Below are 26,170 nucleotides of genomic sequence, written 5' to 3'. Positions count from 1 at the left end.
CCGCACTTTTTTTTTCTAAATTCAAAACAAAAATGAGGTGCGCACCTATTACGGTACACAGTGAACCGGTTGCTGGAATGCAATTTTAGATCGTCATTGCAGCTTTTCCTTCGAACTTACTCACACTTGGCCTGTAGGCTATTAGGTGAAGTGGAGTGGAGTGCATAGCGGAGTGCATGTTGTGGAATGTCCCCTCGGGGATTAATAAAGTAGGCCTACCTACTGTACCTATAGTAGCTACAGTACCTAGGCTGTTTGATACATGCCTATTATCATGAGGCGAACTCAACGAACGAGTCAAGATGTCCAACACAGGTTTTCAGATGTAGTTGTTATTATTGACAATAATATACCGTACCAAATTCCACAGCATTTGTCATTTAAGGTGATCAGAGTGGTCAATTAACATGGCCTACACAAGATATACCCTACACATGATACATTCCAACTTTACAGACGATTTATATGCTTTCTAGAAACCAACCAGAGTATATGTAGAGGTGGTCTGCAAAATACATTTATGAAAAATATAGTATTTAATCAGATTACATTTTTAAATGGTTATAATCTTTTGCAATGTACATACAGTGGTTTATGAGGACTTCTGATCATGACAGTAGAAGGTCGTTCCTTTATTCAGCAGCACCAACCATGTTTCAGAATTGTGTCAAATAATTGTGAATAAGTATGTATTCATTATTAGCCAAGCAGTGTGTTAAAATCTACAACGCTCTAGAATGGGCAAGAAAAGGGAGTGTGTGTTTTTTAAAAGGGAAAGAGTGACCCACTGTGGCTGAAATAAGAATTGCACTGGGCTCCTTTTGGGCTGTTAAAACGCTCTCTTCCTAGATAAAACAATTATGACTGTTTCCAGGGTACTCAGGAGAAGGAAGGGACAGGTTAAGGTATATGTACATGAGGTCCCATAGGTTGGCCCACCCAATTCAACACTCTTTCACTTCCAAAGGCTGGTTTACACTACTGGGAAGCTGAGGACAGGCCTCGATGTTGTCTCTGAAGACTTTCGATTGGTGGCACTCCCGAGAATTCAGATATTGTTCCAAGTTCCTTCCGTTGTCAGAGAGCTATAGCTCTTTTGTATATTTGCATAGTTCTCTTTTCTGAAGGATTACTCCCAACACACCAAATGGAACGTCTCACAAAATAAAAATAATGACATCAATTCAACCTGGAGGGTTCACTCGTCAATGCTTCCTGGGAGTAATGCAGCAGTTGGACTGCTTTCACCTGCATGGGACTTTCTCCACCCAAACACCTCCAGTGGTCTCGGCCACTTGCAGAGAGTCCAGTTATTCGTTTATTATAGATACATACAGTACATACATACAGAGATAGATTAGACAGAATGTGAGGGGATGTGCCCGTTGCCGGGCAGAAAGCAGCAGCGGCCCCCTGGAAATGACGCCGAAAGCGCTGAGGAGCTGAGGTGGTCAGTAACCAAGGCAACAGCTCCAAGCCTTGACCGTCAAATCTCAAACTACCCGTTTGCCTCCCTCGTGTCGCCTATCTGACTCACTGAGTTGAAAAATGCCCGTGTTATTACTTCTCCCCGTTTTAAATCTCGAAAACAAAACGCCAACGAGGAGCGCTCGAGAAATGACGCGGTACAATCGAGTTGCCTAAATTATACACGATATACTAGCCTTCCTCCCAGGTCACCTTGCTCTTTGTCTGTAACTCAGCGAGTGAAGGGCAGACAGTGAGAGGTCTACACGTGTGTTATGTTAAATTAGAAGTGAAGGAATGACATGTAAGTGCATACAGCATGTATTAAGACAAAAGACATCCCCACCTACACATATACCAGCAGAGCACGCGTCAGAGCTCCACTGTAGTAATGTAGTACTATCACATAGTATAAGGAAAGACAAGGGTTTCTGTCGGGCCCGCTGAGGGTAGAGGTGTGGTGTCGAGGAGGCGGGGTAGATGTATTGGATTTGTCAGTCTCAGATGACACTGGTTGATGGTATGCTCGTAGGAGGAGGAGGAGGAGGAGGAGGAGGAGGAGGAGGAGGGAGCCCCTACAGCACAGCCCGCGCCTGAGCCCTCTCCTTGGCCTTCTCCTCTCGTCTCTTCATGGCCTGGATCATGGCCATCTCCTTCGCCTCTTTCTTCTGGTTCCTGGCCTCAAACAGCAGTCTGGGACACAGACAGGAAGTTGGTGTTCAATTAGAGGGAACCTTCAGTCAAAAACTGACCCATTACTCAGACTGCTTTTGGCTCAATATCAGTGGGTTAACACGTTAATGTGCAATGGATTGTTATGACAGGCGGACTCATTAGGATCTGGTTTATTGCTCATTCTCTCTCTCTCTCTCTCTCTCTCTCTCTCTCTCTCTCTCTCTCTCTCTCTCCAGGCTGGCTCTACCTGTTCTTGATGATCCTCTGTACAATGTCGTCAGTGGTGAGCCGATTGCCGCTGTCTACAGTACGCAGTATTCCTTTCCTCCTGGGCTCCTGGGTTCAGGGGCAGACACAGAACAGTCAGATTCATACTTAACTACAGATTCATACTTAACTACAGTCAGATTCATACACCGTACAGTCAGATTCATACTTAACTACAGTCAGATTCATACTTAACTACAGATTCATACTTAACTACAGTCAGATTCATACTTTACAGATTCATACTTAACTACAGTCGGATTAATACACAGTACAGTCAGATTCATACACAGTGCAGTCAGATTCATACTTAACTACAGTTAGATTCATACACAGTATAGTCAGATTCATACTTAACTACAGATTCATACTTAGTACAGTCAGATTCATACTTACTACAGTCAGATTCATACTTAACTAGTCAGATTCATACACAGTACAGCCAGATTCATACTTAACTACAGTTAGATTCATACACAGTATAGTCAGATTCATACTTAACTACAGATTCATACTTAGTACAGTCAGATTCATACTTACTACAGTCAGATTCATACTTAACTAGTCAGATTCATACACAGTACAGCCAGATTCATACTTAACTACAATCAGATTCATACTTACTACAGCCTCATTCATACTTAGTACAGTCACATTCATACTCACTTCAGTCAGATTCATACTTATTACAGTCCGATTTATACTCACTACAGTCAGATTAATACTTACCACAGTCAGATACATACTTACTACAGCCATATTCATACTTAGTACAGTCAGATTCCTACTTATTACAGTCAGATTCATACTTACTACAGCCATATTCATACTTAGTACAGTCAGATTCATACTTAACTACAGTCAGATTCATTCTTGGCACGCATTTTGAAAATGAAAGTCTTACAAACTACAAGGTAACTCAACTTCAAATGACGGAACAGTGTCGGGATGAAAGGGTACGGCAGGGGGGTTCTGATACTTACCGCATAAGGGTCTGACCCGTCCCTGTCTGGAAACACTTCTGTCTTCCCATGACACACAAGGTCCACCTGCGCAGACAATGGCCCGTGAACAGGAGTGCTGAGTGCGAGGCTTTTCAGTCGATTACCCTCCCGGTATCCACAAGTGAGCTTAGGGCCCGAAGTCTGCTGTGTTTCTGCTCTGCTGAGCAGCGCTTCAAAGTATTGTCTCCTTACCTTGAAATGGTCCAGCAGGTCTCTTGTGACTGCATAGGGTGCACCGATCACCACTTCAGAGACATACTGGAGAGAACAAAAGAAAGCCAATCACATTTTCGATCCAAAATTCAATTCCAATCAGAAATGTTCTCACTCGCATTTCTGGATTCTGTGTGACAGATGGAGAGAGAGAGAGAGAGAGAGAGAGAGAGAGAGAGAAGAAAAGAGAGAGAGAGGACTCACTCGACAGGCCAGCACACTAAGTGTTCTCTCATGGACGTTCATGATGGGGTAATTCTTCCCTTTGTATCGATTAACTTCCTGTAAGACAGACTTAGAATGAGGGAACCCACTTCCGTCTGCTGTTGGATGACGACCTGAGCGCACAGCTGAAATAAGGGCAGGGGAGGAACCAGACTGACTGACCTGGTCAAAGTGCAACCCCACTATAACATATGGCTTGTCTGAGAGCTTGTACACGGCCTCCAGGAAATCCACATGGCCGATGTCTGAGAGATGAGTTAAGGGAACTGTCAACAGCGTATGAGCATTTGACTGTCATCTCAAACTCCACTTACATAATAGGCAATTTGACATAACGTGCACATAGTATACATAGTGATGTGAAATTGAACAGGTTTAACAGGTTTAAAGGTGCATGTGTTGATTTGCAAGTGGTTGCAAGCAGGGCTGCTCTAGAGGGGGGCAGGGATGAACACTGTTAAGGGTGTGTGGTAAATGGACTGCACTGATATTATCCATATTACTCATTCACCCATTCACACACACATTCACACACACATTCACACACCAATGGCGGCCACATGGCCAATGTCTGAGAGATTAGTCAAGGGGACTGTCAAATAGGGATGCTCCCATCTGAGTTTTTTGGGCCGATACCGATCACCGATTATTTTCTTCAGGATCGGCCGATACCGATACCAATTTATAAAAAAAACACACACACAAAAATGACTTCTCCTCTTAGAATGGTCTTACCCATATTATCGTATTGATATGATGACACTGTCTTTGCTTGCATAGATTTAGTTTGTTTGTTTAGGTTGCCCATTATTATCACTTATTAACTGATGAATAGGCCCTCCAAATATTATTCTGTATATATCAGATTCAGTAGACTTCATACTTCAGTATACAGTATACCATTCGGACCAATGCCAAGTGAGTAAAAAAAACTAGTGTTTTTTGTTGTGTAATTGTTTTCCGTGACTTTTATTTTGGAATTGCTTGAAAGAACGCTACCGGACATATGTAAGTTTCGTTTCTGCTTGAGGGACAACCGCAAAACCGCAAAAATATCTAACTACTATATAAAACTACAGCTGATCAGAGATTTCGTTAACAAGTGATTAGCAGCAGCAGCTTTGGAGATATTTGGGCTGTATGAAAAAACGCTGTATGAGGAGATCCTGGGAGAAAACTCGCGCAATTGGAATGGATGTTTGACGCTGTTGATGATATGACGTTATTCAACTCCAGATCAAGCAACGTTACATCCAACAGGTTCTGTATACCCTCGTCTTCTGTGGTTAGTCACTATTTCAAGTTCTGAATTGAATTGACCCACCACTCTATAACATTTAGCTTGTAGCATCCAAGTCTGTACTTATATCTATGCCAAGCTAACCAGTTAGAATAGACTTAAAAGATCGGCTGTTGCGATCGGCCAATTTCCGGCTACCGATCGAGTCATTTGGAGTGAAAATCGGGCGATTTATCGGTGACCGATCGATCGTTGCATCCCTACTGTTCTCCAAGGCTCCATCCTGGGGCCTCTTCTGTTCAACATTTACATGCTCCCACTAACTCAAATTATGGAAAACAACAAAATATGTTACCATAGCTATGCAGATGACACACAAATTTATATCACTATATCACCAGGAGACTATAATCCCATACAAGCGCTGAGTAAGTGCATTCAACAAATCAATGATTGGATGTGCCAGAACTTTCTCCAACTAAACAAAAATAAAACTGAAGTAATTGTCTTTGGAGCCAAAGAAGAACGATTAAAAGTCAGTGCTCAACTTCAATCAGTAATGCTAAAAACCACAAACGAAGCCAGAAATCTTGGTGTAGTCATGGACTCAGACCTGAATTTCAACAGCCACATTAAGTCAATTACAAAGTCAGCCTACTATCACCTGAAGAATATATCAAGGATCAAAGGATTTATGTCCCAGAAGGATTTGGAAAAACTTGTCCATGCGTTTATCTTCAGTAGACTCGACTACTGTAACGGCATGTATACAGGTCTCTCTAAAAAATCGATCAGACAGCTGCAGCTGATTCAGAACGCTGCTGCTCGAGTCCTCACTAAGACTAAGAAAGTGGAGCATATCACACCAGTACTAAGGTCTTTACACTGGCTTCCTGTCTGTCAAAGAATTGACTTTAAAATACTGCTGTTGGTTTATAAAGCACTGAATGGCCTAGGGCCAAAATATATTTCTGATCTGCTCATATGCTATGAACCATCCAGACCCCTCAGGTCGTCTGGCACAGGTCTACTTTCTCTCCCCAGAGTTAAAACAAAACATGGAGAAGCAGCATTCAGTTTTTATGCTCCACATATCTGGAACAAACTTCCAGAAAACTGCAGGTCTGCTGCAACTCTTGGTTCTTTTAAAACAAGCCTGAAGACTTTTCTTTTTGCCACTGCTTTCTAAGAGGAGCTATGTTTATCAGTATACTGCACTGTAACTTTTATTCCTGTATTCTATTTGTCCTGCTTTTTGTTTAAATATCTATAATGACTTGCTTTTTGTTTTAATGCTTTTAATTTGTCCTGCCTTTTGTTTTAAATGTCTATAATGTCTTGCTTTTTGTTTTAATGCTTTTAATGTCTCATGTAAAGCACCTTGAATTGCCCTGTGGCTGAAATGTGCTATATAAATAAACTTGCCTTGCCTTGCCTTACTGTCAACAGTGTATGATCATTTGACTCTCATCTCAAACTCTGCCACTTACATAATAGGCAATTTGACATAACGTGCACATAGTATACATAGTGATCTGAAATTGAACAGGTTTAACAGGTTTAAAGGTGCATGCGTTGATTTACGAGGGGTTGTAAGCAGGGCCGCGCTAGAGGGGGGCAGGGATGTAATGTTGGTAATGGTGGTAAATCTCAAACATAACAGGCAATTTGACATAGACATAGCGTACACATAGTATACATCGTGATCTAAAATGGAACAGGTTTAAAGGTGCATGTGTTGATTTGCAAGGGGTTGCAAGCAGGGCCGCCCTAGAGGGGTGCAGAGATGAACACTGATAACACCGTGTCCTAACTACACACGACGCGAGCGTCAGCGACAACATGCGTTCCATTGCTTTGTTTTCTATTGTTATGTCCTAACTGGACGCGAGGGACGCAGCGCGAAGCGGCGCAACGTTTTAACTGCCCTTTTGACGCTCGCCCTGTTCCTAATTTCCTCCTGTCGCTCGCGTTGACAGGCGTTCATTCTTTAACTGTCTTCAGTTGGGAATATAGACAAATGACGTAACAGAACAGGAAATTTAACGGTTTCAGTTAGGACAGCAAGCATGCGATGTCAGGTTCTGTTGCTCGCGTCGCAAACAGTTAGGACACGGTGATGGTAAATGGACTGCACTGATATTATCCAAAGCGCTTTACAGTGGCCTCTCATTCCCCCATTCACACACACATTCACACACACATTCACACACACATTCACGCATACATTCACACACACATTCACCCACACATTCACCCACACATTCACACACACATTCACACACACATTCACACACCAATGGCGGCCAGCTCATTGGGAGGAAACTGCGGTTGCCCAGGGACACTTCGACACGTGGACAGTCGGAGCCGGGATTCGAACCGCCGACCCTGCGGTCATCGGACGACCCTCCCACGATCCTGAGCCACAGCCGCCGCGCTCGCTGATTGAATCACCCCAGACAGGATGCTGCCCGCACATTTGATTACGTCTGAATTATTGTAAACGATCGTGGCATTGCATTGGATCTGCTTCAAGTCAGCCCTGACGAGCGATGACAGGATACGGAACAGGTCGAACGCCCCGGCCACGTAGATGATGGTGTCCCCGGGCTGTGGCTCCTGGCCTGAGGCGAACTGGATGATCTTCTGGGAGGTCTGCAGGAACTGAGACACCCCCGTCCACGGACTGTGGCCCTTTAGACCCTGCAACCCCCATAATCCAGAAATAGGACATATAAATACAGAGTAACAATATACATAGAGCTTTCCTTTCCATGCTAGCACTGGGTGGATACAGTATCACCTCTGGGCAGATATTATACAAGCGAGTGCATGTAGATGGCTTTAGTCTTGTGTCGTAAGGTGCCTCTTGTGAGAGCGATCCCATTGCGCCACCTTGTACAGCTTAAGGAGTAACGTATTAGCCTTATTTCCACTGTCGTGCCGAACCGATACCGTGCTCAAACCGCGCCGCTCCGGACCCGTGGGAACGGTTACAGTGTCTGTTTCCACCTCTCGGGCTGTTGCGTTCCGCGGAATGTTGTTTATTATTGTAATAGCCGGGAAAAAAGTGAAATCTTAAACCGTTGCTATGCAACGTCTCGCTCGTGCTCTTCACATTTCTACTAAAGAACGGTTCTGCTTCACTCAGTACGGTTAGACAACGTTCGGTTCTGCGAACAGTTCTGGGCCCAACCGGTCCCATGTGGAAACACCGTCGGAACGGTTACCCTGCGTGCTCAGAACGGTTCGGCACGACAGTGGAAAGACGGCTCTCGATGTCAAAGGTCAGTTCAGTAGTGTGAGAACCTGCAATCCCAGCATTAAACACCAGCCAAGTGCATGTCCTTTCTCATTCAGAGTTTGAAAATAAATAAATAAAAGAATACGACGTAACTGCAATAACGCCAAGCCACTCCCACTAGTCGTTTTTCACCACTGTGGAAACCACAACATTGTGTTGATCTGATTCTGGAACAGAGCTGGCATTCATCGCCCCCTGGCCAGGCCTACAGCCCGATTAGACACCCTGGGCCCACAATAAAAGCCTTTGTTTCAGTAGAGTTGGCTTCTGGCCCTAAAGGGCAATGTTGGTAGCATTGGAAACAAACAGCTTGTGGCCGGAAAAGCAAAAGAACTCTGGATCTGGACCCGAATAGAGCCTGATGATGATGATGATGAGGTTCGGTAGTAAGTGGCCACAAGTAAGTAGACAGGATGAAAGGATTTCAAAAACGACTTAGCGCCCACAGATATACGGTATGTATTACAGGAAGCTGCAATAGCATCGCGGCGGTCTTGATGCCTACCTTTCCGAAATTGTCCGTGTGCTGTTGATAATCCGAACTGCCCTGGAGGGGAAGCAGAGGGGAGTGTGAGGCGTGGCTTCCCAGTGTGGGGAACGAGGGGTTAATGTGCGGCTGTCTGACTCACGATATTGCTGTGGTGGGCTTTGGTCATCAGGAGCATCCTGCCCACCAGGTCTGTGGTTGAGACTCCCTGAGTTCGCTTGCATTCCCTGGAACAACACCACCGCCAGGTTACATGAGACACAACGGCACAGTGACACAGCTCACCTCCAGATGCACTACTTTATCACAAAACGGTCGATGGCGGAGCTACACAGTGGAGTATATGGTCAGATTTGAGCTTGGAGTCGCACCTGTATCTTCCTGACTTCTTCACCTCTTCGTACGTGTCTTTCCCGTCCACCGTAAGTGTGATGTCATCTGGAACGAGATGCTCGAAATGTCAACCGCCTCCAGGCGCAAAATGAACACATTCTATCCGGAGGAATGGAAATCATGCTAGGCATGCTCACCAGACAGGCTAGTGAAATACCGGCTAGGAGTACTAGCCCGTATTTATGGTTTTAGTTCAAATTGTAGGCCACTCATAATTAGGGTTGCAAAATTCTGGGAATATTTAAAGTTGGAAACGTTCCATCCATATATCTACTGTATTTACCTTGTCATAAACAGACATACATATCAACATTTGTTTTGTTATAAGCAGATATGCAGGCAAACATTTCTAATACAAAATTTGAAAATGACATTTTTTGCTTGATCTATTTGTGAGTAGAACTTTAATGGATTCTACAGCACTCATAGAGTGCAGGAGGCTAGGAATTAGCTGTGCATGTGATGGATGAATGCACAGTACAGGGTTGAAATTCAAATAAATTTGCATTAAATCAGGTTGTTTTAACCAAGATCATGCTGCAAGATCTATAATTGCATTTTATGTTTTTTCCCCAGCTAGGCTACATTTAAGCTCCCTGTTATAGGGGTCTGCAGTGGTGTAGCAGTCTAATGCATTGGACCTGACGGTGGTTAGTTTAATCTCGGCTTGAGAATTTGTCACACAACAGCAACCCTGTCTGGTGTTGGAATTACGGTTGTGAGCTGAGATAGTCAGGGAGTTGTCTCTCCCTATCATTGCCGACCAGCCGGGTTGTGTGACGAATCCTCAACAGTTAGTAGGGTGTAACTGGGCACTAGGTCAGGGTCAATTAGCTACCAATGGGATAAAATCCTTAAATAAGTATACAAAATAAAATAAATTTCCAAAATAGCTGTTATAGGCTACAAAAAAGGTAAAAATTCCAACATTCCTGAGCTTAACTTTCCATGGAAGATTTCCGTAAAGTTTCCTGAAATTTACCAAGAAATGTTCGACCGCTTTGCAAACCGACTCATAATTCACTCCTGGTTCTATCAGAACGTGTAAAAAAAAAAAAAAAAACTTAGCGTAAGCGTAAAGCAGTTAAAACCCCACCACTGTGTTCAATCGGCCTCAAAACAACCGAAACATGTCTGACTAACTTCCCCTCGGCCTTCCGGCGATCCGTCACTCCGCTGGGCGGGACATCTCACCTCCGTGGACGCAGAAGTCGCTGGAGAACTTGTCCAGGGTCTCCAGGGTGGTGACGTAGGGCGCGCCCTCCACGATCTCGTCCACCCACTTGATGGCGCGCACCATCTTGTACCTCTCGGCCTGCGTGAAGACGGGAGGGCCCTTGTGCTTTGAGATCTCACCTGGTGGTCAGGAGATGCACCTCATGCATCAGTGGTCATCGGTAATACAGTACAAATGTCAACTATGGGGGAACGAGATACGAGATACAGGAACAGGCATTATGTAGATGTAGAGGGTAATCATTTTCCTCTTCTTGTGTGTGTGTGTGTGTGTGTGTGTGTGTGTGTGTGTGTGTGTGCGTGCGTGTGTGAATGTGAATGTGAATTCTCTCCACTCCAACAGTAAGTACAGCATTGCATTACATTACAGTAATTTAGCAGATGCTTTTATCCAAAGTGACCGACAATAATTGCCATCTATCCCCCTATCATCCCGGTGGGAAGGACAGGTTGTGACTGTCTGTTGTCCCTGGGTGGGCTCCCTGTGTGAGGCTCCATTGTTTGAGTTAAACCAGAGACGTGTTGTTGTGAGTTAACAGTGCCATGGATCACAGTGTGTCAGAGTGCCCCAGTGGCCCATGGGACAGCCTGGTGGTGCAGTGCCAAGCGTCACTATGTGTGTGTGTGTGTGCGTGTGTGTGTGTGTTCCTGTGCTACTGTCAAAAACAACAACATCCCTCAGCTTTCTGCACACACTGGTTATCATCTACTAAATACACCCAGTCAATAGATTGGTAATCATCTACTAACACACAGTCAATAGACTGGTAATAATCTACTAAATACGCCCAGTCAATAGACTGGTAATAATCTACAAACACACAGTCAACAGACTGGTAATCATCTACTAACACACAGTTAATAGACTGGTAATCATCTACTAACACACAGTCAATAGACAGGTAGTCTGACTCAACGGATGTAGGTTTTGGCAATAAACTGGGTTTCCCGATAAAGAACCTTCTTAAGGAACCCTTCTTAAGCAACCCTTTGTATGGGAGTTAAGAAGTACTTTGGAGTTAAGTGCTTCTTAACTCGTTCGGGAAATCCGGCCCTTGTCATTCGTTGTCACACTGCCCAATCAGTGGCGAGACTGGCGACGTAAATAATCTGATTCAGGCCGAGAGATTCTCTCGGCACCAATCAGATTCGATCCAGACTATTTTGCAAGAGCACCGTCGCTGCGTCCGGGGCTGGCTCCGCCCAAGATGACTGTGATTGGTTTAAAGAAATACTGTATTTTCCCCCCCCTATTGCAGAATGGTAATATGTCCAGCCAGACCTGTCTCCGGCGTGTGGAGATAGGTCTGGCTATGAGAGACTAATAGACTGGTATTCATCTACTAAATACACACAGTCAATAGACTGATAATCATCTACTAACACACAGTCAATAGACTGGTTATCACCTACTAAGACACAGTCAATAGACTGGTAATAATCTACTAAATACACACAGTCAATAGACTGGTTATCACCTACTAACACACAGTGAATAGACAGGTAATAATCTACTAATTACACACAGTCAATAGACTGGTAATCACCTACTAACTACACACAGTCAATAGATTGGTAATAATCTACTAAATACACACAGTCACTGGTTATCACCTACTAACTACACACAGTGAATAGACAGGTAATAATCTACTAAATACACAGTCAATAGACTGGTTATCACATACTAACTACACACAGTCAATAGACAGGTAATAATCTACTAAATACACACAATCACTGGTTATCACCTACTAACTACACACAGTCAATAGACTGGTAATCATCTACTAACTACACACAGTCAATAGACTGGTAATAATCTACTAAATACACACATTCAATAGACTGGTAATAATCTACTAAATACACACAGTCAATAGACTGGTTATCACCTACTAACTACACACAGTTAATAGACAGGTAGTAATCTGCTAAATACACACAATCACTGGTTATCACCTACTAACTACACACAGTCAATAGACTGGTAATCATCTACTAACTACACACAGTCAATAGAGGCTGACTCTCTGGCGCCTCCCTGGATCCAGTGGCAAGGTGAGGCAGTGCAGGCCTAGTGCAGGCCTAGATCACGAACAGGCCAGGCCTGACATTGGTCTGGAAGATGGTGTCAACAAGATGAATTTAGGGGTCGGTTGCTTGAGTCGGGGTTCTGTTGTTTGAGCTGTGCGTGTGCGTGTGTGCGCGTGTGTGAAAGAATGTGATTGGCAGGCGTCTGGCGGAGGGACACAGAGTCCCGGGAGCCTCCAGGCCGCGCGCCTCACCGTCTGTGTGCACTCCAACGATGAGGTAATCCCCCATGGCCTTGGCCTGGCGCAGCTGGTTGGAGTGTCCGTAGTGAACCATGTCATAGCTGGGGACAGGGAGACAAACACAGAGAGGTCTGAACGTTCTGCACGCACTGGGGACAAGTCACGAGCGGGTTATCAGCGCCGACAACAGCACGCCGTGCGATCCAAGGACCAGACGTCGACACGGGACGAACAGTCAGTGCAGCTCGGCTAATCTAAACACAGGCCGTGCGAGAAGGACCGCGAGATAGCGTCTTCCCCCGTCGGACGCGGTCAGGCGCGTCATCTGCAGATAATTAGATTAGCGCAGATCGGACCTGAGATTGTTACGGGGTAATCTAGCATGGTGACGACGAACAGATGGACGTTGGCCCTCGATTAGTCAGCCCGCTGACAAACGTCCTGCCCTCCTCCCTCTCAGCCTCAACCGTGTCTGAGTACAGACAAAAGCTACAATTATCTGGCAACCCTGGAGAACAGTGTAGGCTATACAGTATTAACGCGAAGCAGATAAAAAGCACCGATCCCTACGGTCATGGCTGCCGTTTGATAGGCTACTGTCTTTTCTTGACGGTTGATGTGGCTGTAAAACAGCTGTGGAAAAAACAACTGCAGTACTACAAACTACTGTGCTACCGGCTTGTTATCATAGCTGATAAAATATCTATTATACAGTATGTCTGTAGAGAGCTTTCCGCTGCTCGAGAATCAACAATCGTAGCATTGTGAGAGAGCACACCCGAATGCCTCTAAAACCAACGAGTACATTAACAACACGTGATGTAAATAGCATCCTCAGAAAATCAATGAGCAACCAAAATGGGTAAACGGCTAGTAATGTAGCTAGACTGGTGTTGCTGTTAGGCCTGCTTCCCTTAGGGGTGTGCTAAGGACAGCAGGCATCTGCACCTTGCAGTGTCGTACATAGTCCTTTTCACCAGACGCACTGAACTGGCACTGACCTCACCCGAACTACAGCAGGCCTTAGTAGAGGACAAGCTTACACCCTTGATTGTTTGTCAGGCTCATTTAAGTGTCGGCTCTAAGCGATCGCTCTATCTGCCATACTGAGAGGACACGCTGTGCCGAACTACAAAGATGGCCTGCTAGGTCTTTTAAACCGCAGTCAAAAGGAAAGGAAGTTTTTGTCGGATGCCATGATGTCAAGCTGCTGGAATGAGAGCCACGTGTTTTGACTCTAATGGGGGGGCCTAATGAGCTCCCGGGTCCAGGAAGCTGGGAGACCAGGAGGCAGGGTTACATAAGGCTGTGAGGCAGGCCCTGGGACTGGGTCTCTCTCTCTCTCTCTCTCTCTCTCTCTCTCTCTCTCTCTCTCTGCCCTTGGACCGTTTCACCCAGTGTAACCCGGTAGCGCAATCGTAGCCGGCTAGCCAGCGCCGTGTCCAACGGGGTGACGGCGTGCCTGTTGTATTTTTTAGCGAGGGAGCGATCACGAGAGGATCACCAGGTGATGAAATATTAACCAGTGTGGCCACTCAGTAAAGCAACACACCCAGACAGAGGCTAGAGAACAACACCAGTGAGAGGGCTGGGCTACGGAGAGAACATGGAGGAAGGATACGAAAGGCTAGAGATCTCTGGACGAAGCCATGACACGGGGGATCACAAGTGTTTCCACAGACGCTGGAAGTAAACTGATCAGTGGGTTGATTGTGCATGAACTACTCAGTCCTGGGTGAAGGGCATACTGTTCCATTCTGAGTCTACTGTACCATTGTGTTATCGCACTGTTATCAAACTGTAAATGACACAGCGAAAGGGCGTTTACATTTTTGTCATTTAGCAGACGTATAATTATGAGCTAGGGCTGGGGTTAAGCGTCTTGCGCAAGGGCACATTGCAGGCAATGATTGATGTGAAGTAGCCTCGCTCGGTCTTGAACCAGCAACCTTTTGGTCACTGAGATGCTCTAACCACTGGGCTACCTACCAATCTAGTGCTGCTGCCCCATTAAACCAGACAGACAGACAAACACAGCTCTCTCTCTCTCTCTCTCGTTAGTTTGTTGTGGTAACCAAAGATCACTATAACCGACCATAACAGCCCTGAGGATCTGTCAGTCCTGGATCCACCCTGAGTGTGAGGTTGTAAACATCATGGTTATTATGGGATGTTCTGTTCCCTAGCGACACAGCCCAGGGGAGGTGGACTTTAAGCGCTGCCCCATCATGTCATGTTGTGGTGAACGGCCAACGAACTTTGGCCCCATCACCTGTCAACCAGTGTTAGAGGTCGCTTGGGTTGGCATGATGTGTGATGTCACGGACAGAACGTTCCATTTCCTCAGATCTAACTGTTGCTCTCTCCTACTACTACTTCTGCTGACTAGGCCTGGCTGTCAACAGGAACACGGCGATGCCCTGTGGGCTAGGGCAAACAATCTGAGTGAGTTTGTGAGGGAGGCGGCGGAGCCCGGGGCAGGTGTGGGTTGCCAGGGTTAGCGGGGTTGCCCACACGGGCTCTGTTGACACTGGCTGGCTTTGAGAGTTCACCCCAGCGTTTAATATTCTGGCATCCCAAACATTCTGCAACATTCCATCAAGCCACCGTCCGCCTGGTCACACCGAAATGGCTGGAATTCTCACACAGAAAGCCACCATAATCCTGGCCTTCACGCACATGAATTCAAAGCATTTTTTGTTCCTCTGCCCCGAGTCCGCACACGCGGCCCAGGAGGCTCCGGCGTTTCTCCACAGCGGAGAAGTGGCGACGCCCGTCTAAAGACTCTTCGCTCCCTCGCTGCTGCCTCAGTGTCGACCGGCAGCCAGGGAGAATGGAAGGCGGAGCGGTTTGTTTTCGTGCCTCGTAAGCTGACTGCGACACAGAGGCATGTTGTCGACCTGAACATCGACATCAAAGGGCATCTCCTGCCTCGGCTCGGCCCTACGGGTGTGGGTCTGTCGTTCTGACCGGTGGACAGTAGTTGAATAAACAGTAGAGTGTAGGAGAGAGCCTGTGGAATGTGGAATGTAGGAGCTATTGGCAGTTATCCAAGTTATCTCTTTACCTGACTTCACTCCGGCACATGTGTGTGTCAGTGTGTGTAGAGGTGAAATGAATAGATAGAGCCTTTGAGAAAAGCCATGCCTCTACCCAAAGATACTGCTTATAGATGTAGTAATAACTTCACTCTTGGAAAGAGAAGTACAGTAGATGAAACTAAGATTATGGTGCTGGTTTCAATTGTTATTATTACTTATATTATGACAGTTTACATTGTTCCGCATCATTATGGAAATAAAAGCATTATTTGAATCTAAGGTTTGTCTAGATTGCAGTTCTATTCTTGGAGACTTCAGAGGTGTTCATGCCTGTCTTGTGACAGTCAATAGGTCAAATAGATAGGAGAGATGGTCTTTTTCCAAACAGAGCCATTACATTAATATATACAATAGAAGCAGGTGAACTGGTAATCTGAGGAAGTCTAAATTAATAACTTGCTCTCATAACTGCGCGCGTGCCATTAGGCAAAGTGAATACCGGTGGCGACCTGTAACCGTGTTCAATCCATCCCCATGCGATTCATTGAGACAGCTAGGCTGCACTGAAAGGCGGTTAGCATGCTACAGTAGTGATAGCAGCGATAACATGCAAAATAACCGACTGCCGTTAGATCGCCTAGATGGCGAATTCATTTGGCGTTCTAGTGTAAAGCAATCCACATATTTAGCCGATCATTTAGAGTTCAGATTAAAGGCTAATCATGAGAGACCTTCATGAAGACGCGATTCGACCTCAAGTGTACGCCAGTATTTTTAAGCATCATGGTAACAATGTAGCGAAGTAGACATAGGCCTAATCATTATTATTACACTATAATAAACATGAAAACACTCACCAACCATCGCACCACACCCGTATGATTCGTCTTCTCTTCTCGGGACTGCAAGCTGTAGCGCCCAGGGTCGTCTCTGCGTCTTTCCCCGATGTGCTCGTTTGGTGATGTCCGTTCTTGATCATTTTGTGCACGACCAGACTGTATCTATGATATTTCAGTATATACCCTAGACGGAAATGCCCTATCAGTTACACAGACAAAGACACAAATTCCTCAGCTGTTGGGAATTGTATAGTTTATGTCTAGTGCGCGTCCCCAAGCAGGATAGCCGGTTTCTGCATAGAAGTGACGCTCCAGTGGTAGCACGGTGGGACAACGCCTCCTCGCCGGGGAAGTGGCGTCATATGGCACGGAATCGTACGATGACTGCAAGAGGATCGCCGACATATTGTTACATAATCGCAGCCCGCTCCTCCGTCATGTGACTGTATTCACGCTGCATTAGGGGCCTATGTATGTAAAGAGCAATTTAAGTAGGGCCCATTTCATAACACTTATTTCATTGTAGGCTAATCATAAATGTGTGGAGAAAAAATAGCTGATAACAAAGTAGCCTAATGAATATTACTATTGAATATTATCCCATGTCCTTTGACTGCCTCAGTCAGCTATGTGATTTATCAAGGGTAATAAATTAATAAATTGAAATATTGTGTGTGCGTGTGCGTGTGTGTGGGTGTGTGTGTGTGTGTGTGTGTGTGTGTGTGTGTGTGTGTGTGTGTGTGTGTGAGTGAGAGAGAGAGAGAGAGAGAGAGAGAGAGAGAGAGGGGGGGGGGGAGTGCATGTGTATGAAGTTGGAGGTCATCACTCAGTAGCTTTCTCTGAAAGCAAACGGAAATGTCGTATCTATGATTCATTTCTGCTTAATGTGATTAATAGCATTGTCTTATTCCCGCATAAAATCCCATCATACGTGCGGGTGAACGGGCTATCCATTACACTACAGGAGAAAGATACAGTTGTGGATGTTTCTGTAGTTTCAAGTGGTATTATGAGAACATCATCAGGCCAACTTTGGGGTGATGATCACGGCCGGGGAGATTAGGCTACTTATGGCGTCACCTTGTGGAACGTCCACTCTACTGCTTGCACATCACAATCCAAGATGCTGTTCTCAGAACGCCCAGCAGAGGGAGCCAAGCTCCATCATATTATGAGACGCTATGGGTGTAGGTCTACTGAAGACAAATCCTAGGAAATAATGACACCCAATCACATTTTGTGCCAACTAAAATATTAAATGATATATTCAGTTGTCTCTAGTCCACATGATTGAACATATGATTCAAAAACACCTACTTTGTACTGATACAGTGGTGGTTCACAAAGTGTGGACCCCAAAAAGAGGACCCAATTAGTGAAAGACTGAAAGACCCCACCCCCCACAACTCACATAAATAGACTTGTCCTCTAATACGGTGACATTCGTGGAGTGGAGCAGCATGCCAAGCAGTGGGCAGAGAGGAGGCATAGTAAATGAGAGGCATGCTGATGGGGATGGTAACATTAATTGTGCAGTGGGCTGGCCCTGAGAACTGGGCCAGGCACCTGCTGCTGCTGCTGCTACTGCAGAAGTGGGTGCCGATGAAGAATGCTGTCCTAGATCGCCACCAGCTCACCTCAACCCAACCCGCCAAAATTAATCAACTCTTCAGAGGCCACGGAGCCGTCTGGGGCAGACTCCCACTCGGGGAGTGGGCCACGCTCCGAGGAACAGGCCGCTACACTGTGTTCTCCTCTGGAGCAGGAGAGGTCGGCGCGCACAGCGAGCCACCCCGAGAGCACGACGGATGTATTCATATACAGCGGGTTTGTTTACAGGGTGCAGGAATGCGTAGGAGGGGTGGACTGAGTCTTGTGCTGGAGCGCAAAAACACGACACGCACGACGCTCGTCTGGTCTTCTTCTGGGTGTCTCCCCGGAGAGGTGTTGTCAGCGAGCCGAGGTCCAAACTACGTGATGTGTGTTGAGACAGAGGGGGCCCCCGAGGCTCCACAGGGGGGAGCAGCGATGACTAAACTCACTACTCTTCCTAATCTAGGACAGGCATGCACCTAGACATCCTTCATGACTCTAACGTTTTACTCGTGTCGGGCCAAAAACGCGTCCGCCGAGGTTACTCAAAGTGGGTCGCCCGACGGCTTTTTTGGGATCGCAGAAAAAGAAATCGTGCCATTTAAATGATCGCCGTCTCCTGAAACCCTTCCTGGACGGCGAAAAGCCTTCCCCGCCGGTTTATTTTTACTAGTATCAAAGTGGGTCAATGACGCCACAGAATATGATAAAAAAAACATTTCACCAGGCTACCAGAGAGAGAAAGAGTAAGGCGTATGGTCCTTTTTCAAAACCTCTTTATTGGTCATATAGAAAATAAAGTAAGCTGTATCAACAAACATACAATATATACATCAATAACTTAGACACCTCAGAGAATCACGGTTAAATCCACAGTTGGTATACAGGTATATGAATACATCATATTACTTATCTACAGATTGAAAAAGTACAATAATTTAATTTATAAATAGTTACAATTAACTATTCTCTGTTTTCATACAAAGTACTGCAATATCTTATTACAACCCATACAGAAAAATAACAAAACCAATTAACTTTATATACTAACTCACTTCCAACACCTTTATTTTCAGACTCTATACCTTTGAAACATAGACCCCCTCCCAGGAGGAAGGGAAAAACCTGCACAGTCAACTGTTCACCAAGCAGAATCTGATGAAAAAGCCTATTTCTCTAGAGCCTGTAAATTGCCACACAAGTGCAGATAAGTTACTTACCCTCTCTAATACAATATCGCTTGTAAACGAAAAGCCATAACCAATCAAAAAAGATCTGCAGAACAAATTACAGTGTTGAGAAGATCAATATCAAATACACATTCAACAAACAATGAAACACAAATGTCACCCAGGCATGATGTTTCAGAAAAAGATGAGCAGTAATGACCAACATAGCAGCATAGGAACCCCACTACTCAAAGCACTAACGAACACAGATATTGCAAGTGGCCCTGAGGTTGGAATCTAATATTCTGGACTCGTTATGTCTGTCAATGGTAACTTCAGCCCTGTCTTATGGTTAAATATCTGTTAAGACTACACAGATATTGACTTCACATCAAATCTGACAGTTTAAATCTACGGGACAGATTATTTGAGTCTGTATCAAGGGGGATATCTATTGATTAGAGTAGACTTGGCTAAGGCCTTGAGCAGATTCCCCTCTAGTGTGATTAGATAGAGAATATTGAGTTTAGAGATTACAGTGAGTGAACATCGGGTGTTAAAAGTACAAAAAGACAAGTTATGGTTGCACCTTATTTTACAGCACAGAAACTACTGGGTATTTATCTAGTAATTAATTGGTTAAATGTTATTTACACAGTAATTACACTAACTGCTTGTTTCTTTGGGACACCTTGTAACAAGCACTGGTAGTTACCAATTCTGTGGATCTCTGAATACAGTACTAGAATATACATGGTTACCACAATTTGCATACTATATAAATACAAGTTAAAACAGTACTGTGAAATAAAAATGCAACCAAAGTTGTCTTAACCAATTTAGACCAGGGCCAACTGCAGGTCTATTTAGGGACTGAAAACGGACAAAACAAGAAAAAGACAACAAAGAAACTTGACAATAAATTTACAAAACGACACAGGAGCAATCGGTATAAAATGGTAGACCACAGTCACTTTCACGACATAGATTACTCTTGCACCTTCTCTCTCACACCTTTCCACTGAGTTGCATAATAAGGGACACTTTTCACAACAGTCAATACTACCTACAGTGGCTACATAGCCTACTATCCACCTGCCTGTCTGTTTGTTTGTAGGTGTCACTCTTCTCTGAAGTTATGCTAGAACGTTCAAGGGTGCCGATAGAACACCTAAAGACACTTCACAGAAAGATTCACTCCACAAGACTGCCACAGCTACAGTAGGACGCCTACATCAACATTGGGCTATGCCAAGCAGGGGTGGGCGGCAATTCCAGTTACATTCAGTCAATTCGGAAAGGTCAGTTTATTTTCAAATGCCCCAAAAGAATAACAAATAATAAAAAAACAGGTGCCAAAAATCTTCTATCAGTAATCAAATTGAAATTAGCCTAATTTTAATTATTTCGGTTTAGATTCCGATTTGATGGAATTTAAATGAAATTGACCACAACCCTGACTCCAAGAGTCCGATATATAATATTCTCCACAGGTAACCAGTCATTGTAAATAGCTCAGCGTGTTGAGAAGACAGTGTGGAGATGTTTGCACATACAGAGACCTGGACTGACATGATTGAGCTTGAGAGGAAGCAGTGCACTTACGTAGACACAACACACGGAATCTTGGAAGTTTCTGACCGATCCAATCTCTCTCTCCGCTTCCTGCGAGGTGCGAAGTCGTTTCGCTGTCCCTCTTCGGAGGTCGAGAGAGAGAGAGAGGTGACACTTGGCACGTGAGAAGCAACGCTGGCAGCACTTTCTGATTGTATCTAAAGAGGAGCTCCCGTGTCTCTCTGAAGTGAGACCTGAAGCCCTTTACGACGGGGAAAAAACAATGAACCGAGCTGCCTTCCTCCCACTTCCTCTATGGTTCTTTCATTATTTTTTTTTAGGGCAACCTGTTTCGTCCTGAGCAAAACAAGTAGGTATTAGTGCATGTACTCTACTGTACTGTACAGTACCATATGACCTCACACAAACCGGCAAGAGAACCTGACAATTTGAAGGCGAGCGGTCAGCAGTCTCCAGTGTACTGCTTCGTGCTCGGCGTCTCATCATCGACGACGGGCTCGTTGATCCGGCTCCAGTTTCTCAAGGGAGACAACTTTGAGCGGTTTGAGGCTTTTTCAACGAGGCTTGTATAAAATGGATTCAAGGGGAATCATATAAGCTACTTGTTCCTTCGGCGGATGATCACAATTCAATTTTAATTGACTCTGAAAGAGGTCACTGCGAGGCCATTCCTTTGACAATCAGATCAATATGAATCGAGTCCGACCGCAAGTAGTCCCCTCCAGTGCTGCAGTTGAATTATCTCACTGTTTAATCACCAGACGCAACACAGCACTCTGGCATTATAATCAAGAGAGAGGGAAGCCTGTCTGATAAGGACACGCTACTGCAACCAGACCGCCAGGAATACTAGTCCAGTCTGAGCCCACTTCAGGAGCTGAACATAGACATGTACAGAACAGTAGACAAGTTAGGACTCTACTGTTCTGTGATTCTACGGAGGCCCATACTGTCCAATTTGCTCCCTGTGGAGCAATAACACTACAACTGCATTCCCCCCCCTCAGCTAACCAGACTCACACTCACCCCTGACTCTGTATGGGTGTATATACTGAACTTGTGATGACAAAAACGGATTTCAGAGCAACATCAAGTGCAGGAGATATCACATATGGCGATACAGAAGAAGACAATTGACCTTGTTTACACCACCTAGATTAGCTCTACAGATTTGTTTAAATAGCACAGCATTGACATCTATACAGTGGACGACACTGCCAACTTGTCACTTACACGTCACGTCACGCGCTAATCCACAGCACGCGTCTAGTCACTAGAAAAAGCTATCAGACTTCAATAGTAAGCCACTTTTGGTACAATTGCAAAAAAGTATATCACAGGTTTTTATGTTTTCTTTTTTGAGTGTTTCTAAAAACAACGCAAGGTACTCTATGCTTTCGTAAAAATCAAGAGCTTGAAGTTAGACAAAGACTTCTAGAATGCACATGTTGACAGTTAAAACAGTAAAGCTTGTGTGAATATTATTTTGGAAATGTGATTAGCCTGTCCACATGTTATTACACACACAAAAAAAAAAACATTTTGCAATAATTTTTTAACAAAACAGTTTACATATTTTTTCTCTACAGATGACAAATCATGTCTTGTACTGTGTGATTGAAGGGTTCAAACGTACCCTCAAAACAATAAGACAGCATAGAAACATTCAGGTTCTCTGATATTGGAGAAAACAAAATCTCGTTTTGGAATGGCACTCTACAGACTCCAGCAGAACACTTATTGATAAAGACAATAGGTGTGTACCATTATCGTTTGCTGAACATTTTGAACAATGAAACCAAAATGCTGACAGATTCTTTGTATTTTTCAGTGCATACGTATATTATTGCATCTGGTAGTCATACTGAGAATGACAAGTTCATAGAAGTCTCTGACGCGCGCAACTGAAGTAAACCTTTCACCAGAATTTCTTTGTTTTCTGAACAGACACTAAAACCACATGAAATGAACTGATGTGTGAATTAGACCTAAGCACTAGTCTTGCTCTTGGGTTAGTCAAGCTGCAGAAGAGACATCCATCCTAGGAGTTTCAGGTCGTTTGCTGCTCGTCATCACAGTAGTCAGTGCATTATAACTAGCACAGGCTTTTTAGCATTGGGAAGGACAGCTTCTTTTTCCACACTCGTGATAATAGTAGAGCTTGTTGCCAACCACTTATGTCCAGTCTGGCAGAGGGCTGGTTGTGAAACGGCGCAGTTCAACATGAACATCCAGTGTTGGGATGGAAAAACATATACTTTTGGGGGACGATCATGAAAAAAAACAGATATAAATAACAAAACTACTCACATAAATAAGCACTATGTAGATATGTAGTTAATAAAGAGTTTGAATTCAACGCCAAATGAACTGACATTAATTAACGGATTGGCAATCAAAGGGTAAGCTGGGTTGGTGTTATATTGAACCTAGTCTCGCACAGCCAGACCCATCTCCACACTCTGCTGGAAACAGGTCTGGCTGAACTCATTACCCTTCAATGGGGGATGGGGGGGGGGGCGCTATTTACCTTTAAAACCGAGGGGCGAGAGACATAGAGAACATGTACAGATGGTGCAGAGGCTTATTGAAGTGTTGTAGAGGCGGGCGCGTTGCGAGAGCGCTTCTAACCGGGGCATGAACAGGTAGAAGCGATCCGAGCGGAGCCACGCGATTGGTCCTGCGGTCCCGTTATGATGCACTGACTAGAGCGGTCCGGACGCGGCGGCGGGCGGCGGCATCTACGCCGACGTACTACGACCTGGCCTCCGTTTTAGACTTGATGATGGTGATGACGCTGGTGGCGCCCACCTGGCCCGGGACCAGGGGCCCGATGACGGACGCCGTGGGCCCCCGGGCGGCGGCGGTGACGGGGCTGCGCGCCACAGTCCTGGCGAAGCTCTGCAGCGCCTCGTACTTGGAGCGCAGGGCGTCCAGCTCCGCCCTCATGCCGGCGTTCTCCGTGGCGAGCTTGTCCACCTCCTGCTGCAGCTGCGCCTTCTGCCGCTCCAGCTCCTCCTTCTGCGTGACGCGCTTGACGCGGCAGCTGGCGGCGTAGCCGCGGTTCTTCAGCGTGCGCCGCCGCTGCTTCAGCTGCAGGATCTCCTCCTTGGTCAGACCGCGCAGGTGCTGGTTCAGCTCCCGAACCGACATGGTGACCAGCTCGTCGTCCGTCAGGCTGGTCCCATTCTCCCCCGGCTCCCGCTTCACCTGGGGGGTACAGAGGGAGAGAGAGAGGGGTAGACAGAGGAGTACAGAGAGAAGGGGAGAGAGAGGGGTAGACAGAGGAGTACAGAGAGAGGGGGAGAGAGAGAGGGGAAGAGAGGAATAGAGGGGAGAGAGAGGAGTAGAGAGAGGAGGAGAGAGGGGAGAGAGAGGAGTAGAGAGAGGGGGAGAAAGGGGAGAGAGGAGGAGAGAGAGGGAGAGAGAAGAATGGAGAGAGGAGGAGAGAGAGGAGGAGAGAAAGACGAGTAGAGAGGGAGAGGAGTAGAGAGGAGTTTAGAGAGAGAGAGGAGTAGAGAGAGGAAGAGAGGAGTAGGGAGAGGAGTAGAGAGAGGAGTAGAGAAAGAGGAGTAGAGAAAGGAGTAGAGAAAGAGGAGTAGAGAAAGGGGTAGAGAGGGAGAGGAGTAGAGAGGAGTTTAGAGAGAGAGAGGAGTAGAGAGATGAATATAGGAGTAGAGAGGAGAAGAGAGAGAGGAGGATAGAGGAGTAGAGAAAGGAGTAGAGAGGTAGAGGAGACAGAGAGGAGTAGAAAGAGGAGTAGAGAGAGGAATAGAGGAGTAGAAAGAGGAGTAGAGAGAGGAATAGAGGAGTAGAGGAGTAGAAAGGAGGAGAGAGGAGTAGAGAGAGGAGGAGAGAGAGGAGAGAGGGAGAAAAGTAGAGAGTGGAGAGAGAGAGGAGGAGAGAGAGAGGAGTAGAGAGAGGGAGAGGAGTAGAGAGAGGAGAGAGAGGAGTAGAGAGAGGAAGAGAGGAGTAGGGAGAGGAATAGAGGAGTAGAGAGAGGAGTAGAGAGAGGGGGAGAGAGAGGAATAGAGAGGGGGAAAGAGAGAGGAGAGGGACAGAGAGAGGGAGAGATGGGAAGAGAGAGAAGGGGAGAGAGAGGGAGAAAGAGAGAGGGAGAGAGAGAGGGAGAGAGGAGCAGGTGAGGGAGGGAGCAACTCTCAGGCCTGTACGCTAGGAGAGGAAGCCGCGCGGCGGCGGCGGCGTACCTTCAAGGCTTTGTTTCCCTTGTTTGTGGTCGTCATGCCACGAGAGCCACTTCCAACCGTCGCGCTGGCAGGTCTGAGGGTGAGAGGAGTTAGAACAGCGTTAGAACACAGAGAACCCGGGGACGACCCACGACCGAGCGGCAAGACTCAAGCCCGCTTTTAGCCACGCGTCGCCCGCGCGCAGAGCGCAGTACGCATCGCTAAACAGCGAGCGTATGGTGGGCTTTACTGACGGGAGTTCAGGGCGAGTCGAAGCAGAGCGCGTAGGCCCCACGGCGCCGAGGCAGCTACGGCGCTAATCATCCCTTTAAAAAAAGGCAGCGCGCCGCCACAAACTGGGTCAAGGACTGAGCCTCGCTCGGCGAGAGATGCCAGGTCTGGTTAGGGAGCGGCACCTGGACCGTTACCTCAGCTGTCAACAAGAGTGACGCGTGAATAGCTCACATTTTTTCAGGTCCCCCCCAAAAATAGCCAGGTGGCGTTCCGTCTGGCGGCGCGCGTTCGGCTGGCGCTACAGGAAGGAGGTTTTCAACACCGGAGGTCCGCTGACGCGTGCCGCTTACGACATTAGAGGCGTCGGTCCAAATTAGCGAGAAGTCAGCAAAGACGACCCGGCGGTTTGTGTGTAGTAACGGGACAACGCCAGGCACCTGGTGGTTTTGGCAGTTCACCGATTTCTTCGAAAGACTCGACAAGATAAGGCAGGAACTTCCTTGAAGAGAGGCCTCTAAACAGCCACGGAAGAGGAAATGTTTCGACAGAAAAGTGCCTGTCCCCTCTCTAGCCGACCACAGACTTTTATAGGAGACAGAACGGCTTCGCAGGAGTCCGACACCAGGCAGTTAGCAACCTCCCCCAAGCTCTTCCTGTGGGCCTAGCCAATGAGAAACAGCCTGTAGAGAGTCCGAAGAGAGGAAAGACGATGGGATTGGTCACGGGACAGAGACAGAGACGGAGC

General features: G+C 46.0%; 2 protein-coding genes across 3 annotated transcripts; both read right to left on the bottom strand.

Moving 5' to 3' along the window:
- Window positions 1-333: 333 nt before the first annotated feature.
- On the bottom strand, window positions 334-16,955 carry pcyt2 (phosphate cytidylyltransferase 2, ethanolamine). 2 transcript variants are annotated; one of them, XM_084437606.1, is made up of 13 exons: window positions 16,686-16,955; window positions 12,800-12,888; window positions 10,470-10,631; window positions 9,254-9,320; window positions 9,025-9,109; window positions 8,901-8,942; window positions 7,656-7,794; window positions 4,014-4,096; window positions 3,831-3,908; window positions 3,606-3,671; window positions 3,393-3,458; window positions 2,390-2,478; window positions 334-2,160 (listed from the first exon to the last, which is right to left on the bottom strand). In XM_084437606.1, exons 1-13 carry the CDS (start codon window positions 16,805-16,807, stop codon window positions 2,043-2,045), a joined length of 1,206 nt encoding a protein of 401 aa, XP_084293732.1. In that variant the 5' UTR covers window positions 16,808-16,955; the 3' UTR covers window positions 334-2,042. The 2 variants fall into 2 exon arrangements, with proteins under 2 accessions (XP_084293732.1, XP_084293731.1); XM_084437605.1 differs by having other exon boundaries at window positions 7,656-7,804; window positions 8,902-8,942.
- A 6,803-nt stretch (window positions 16,956-23,758) lies between these two features.
- On the bottom strand, window positions 23,759-25,248 carry LOC311308628 (transcription factor MafG-like; the record flags this gene model as incomplete). The annotated part of the gene is made up of 2 exons (XM_084437622.1): window positions 23,759-24,214; window positions 25,213-25,248. The coding sequence occupies 2 exons, from the start codon at window positions 25,246-25,248 to the stop codon at window positions 23,759-23,761; spliced, it is 492 nt and encodes a 163-aa protein (XP_084293748.1).
- Window positions 25,249-26,170: the final 922 nt, after the last annotated feature.

Source organism: Borostomias antarcticus, assembly GCF_949987555.1.
Source record: "Borostomias antarcticus genome assembly, chromosome: 5".
Lineage (NCBI taxonomy): Eukaryota > Metazoa > Chordata > Actinopteri > Stomiiformes > Stomiidae > Borostomias > Borostomias antarcticus.
The sequence above is the reverse complement of the archived record's forward strand: the minus strand, read 5'-3'. Positions and strand labels throughout refer to the sequence as shown.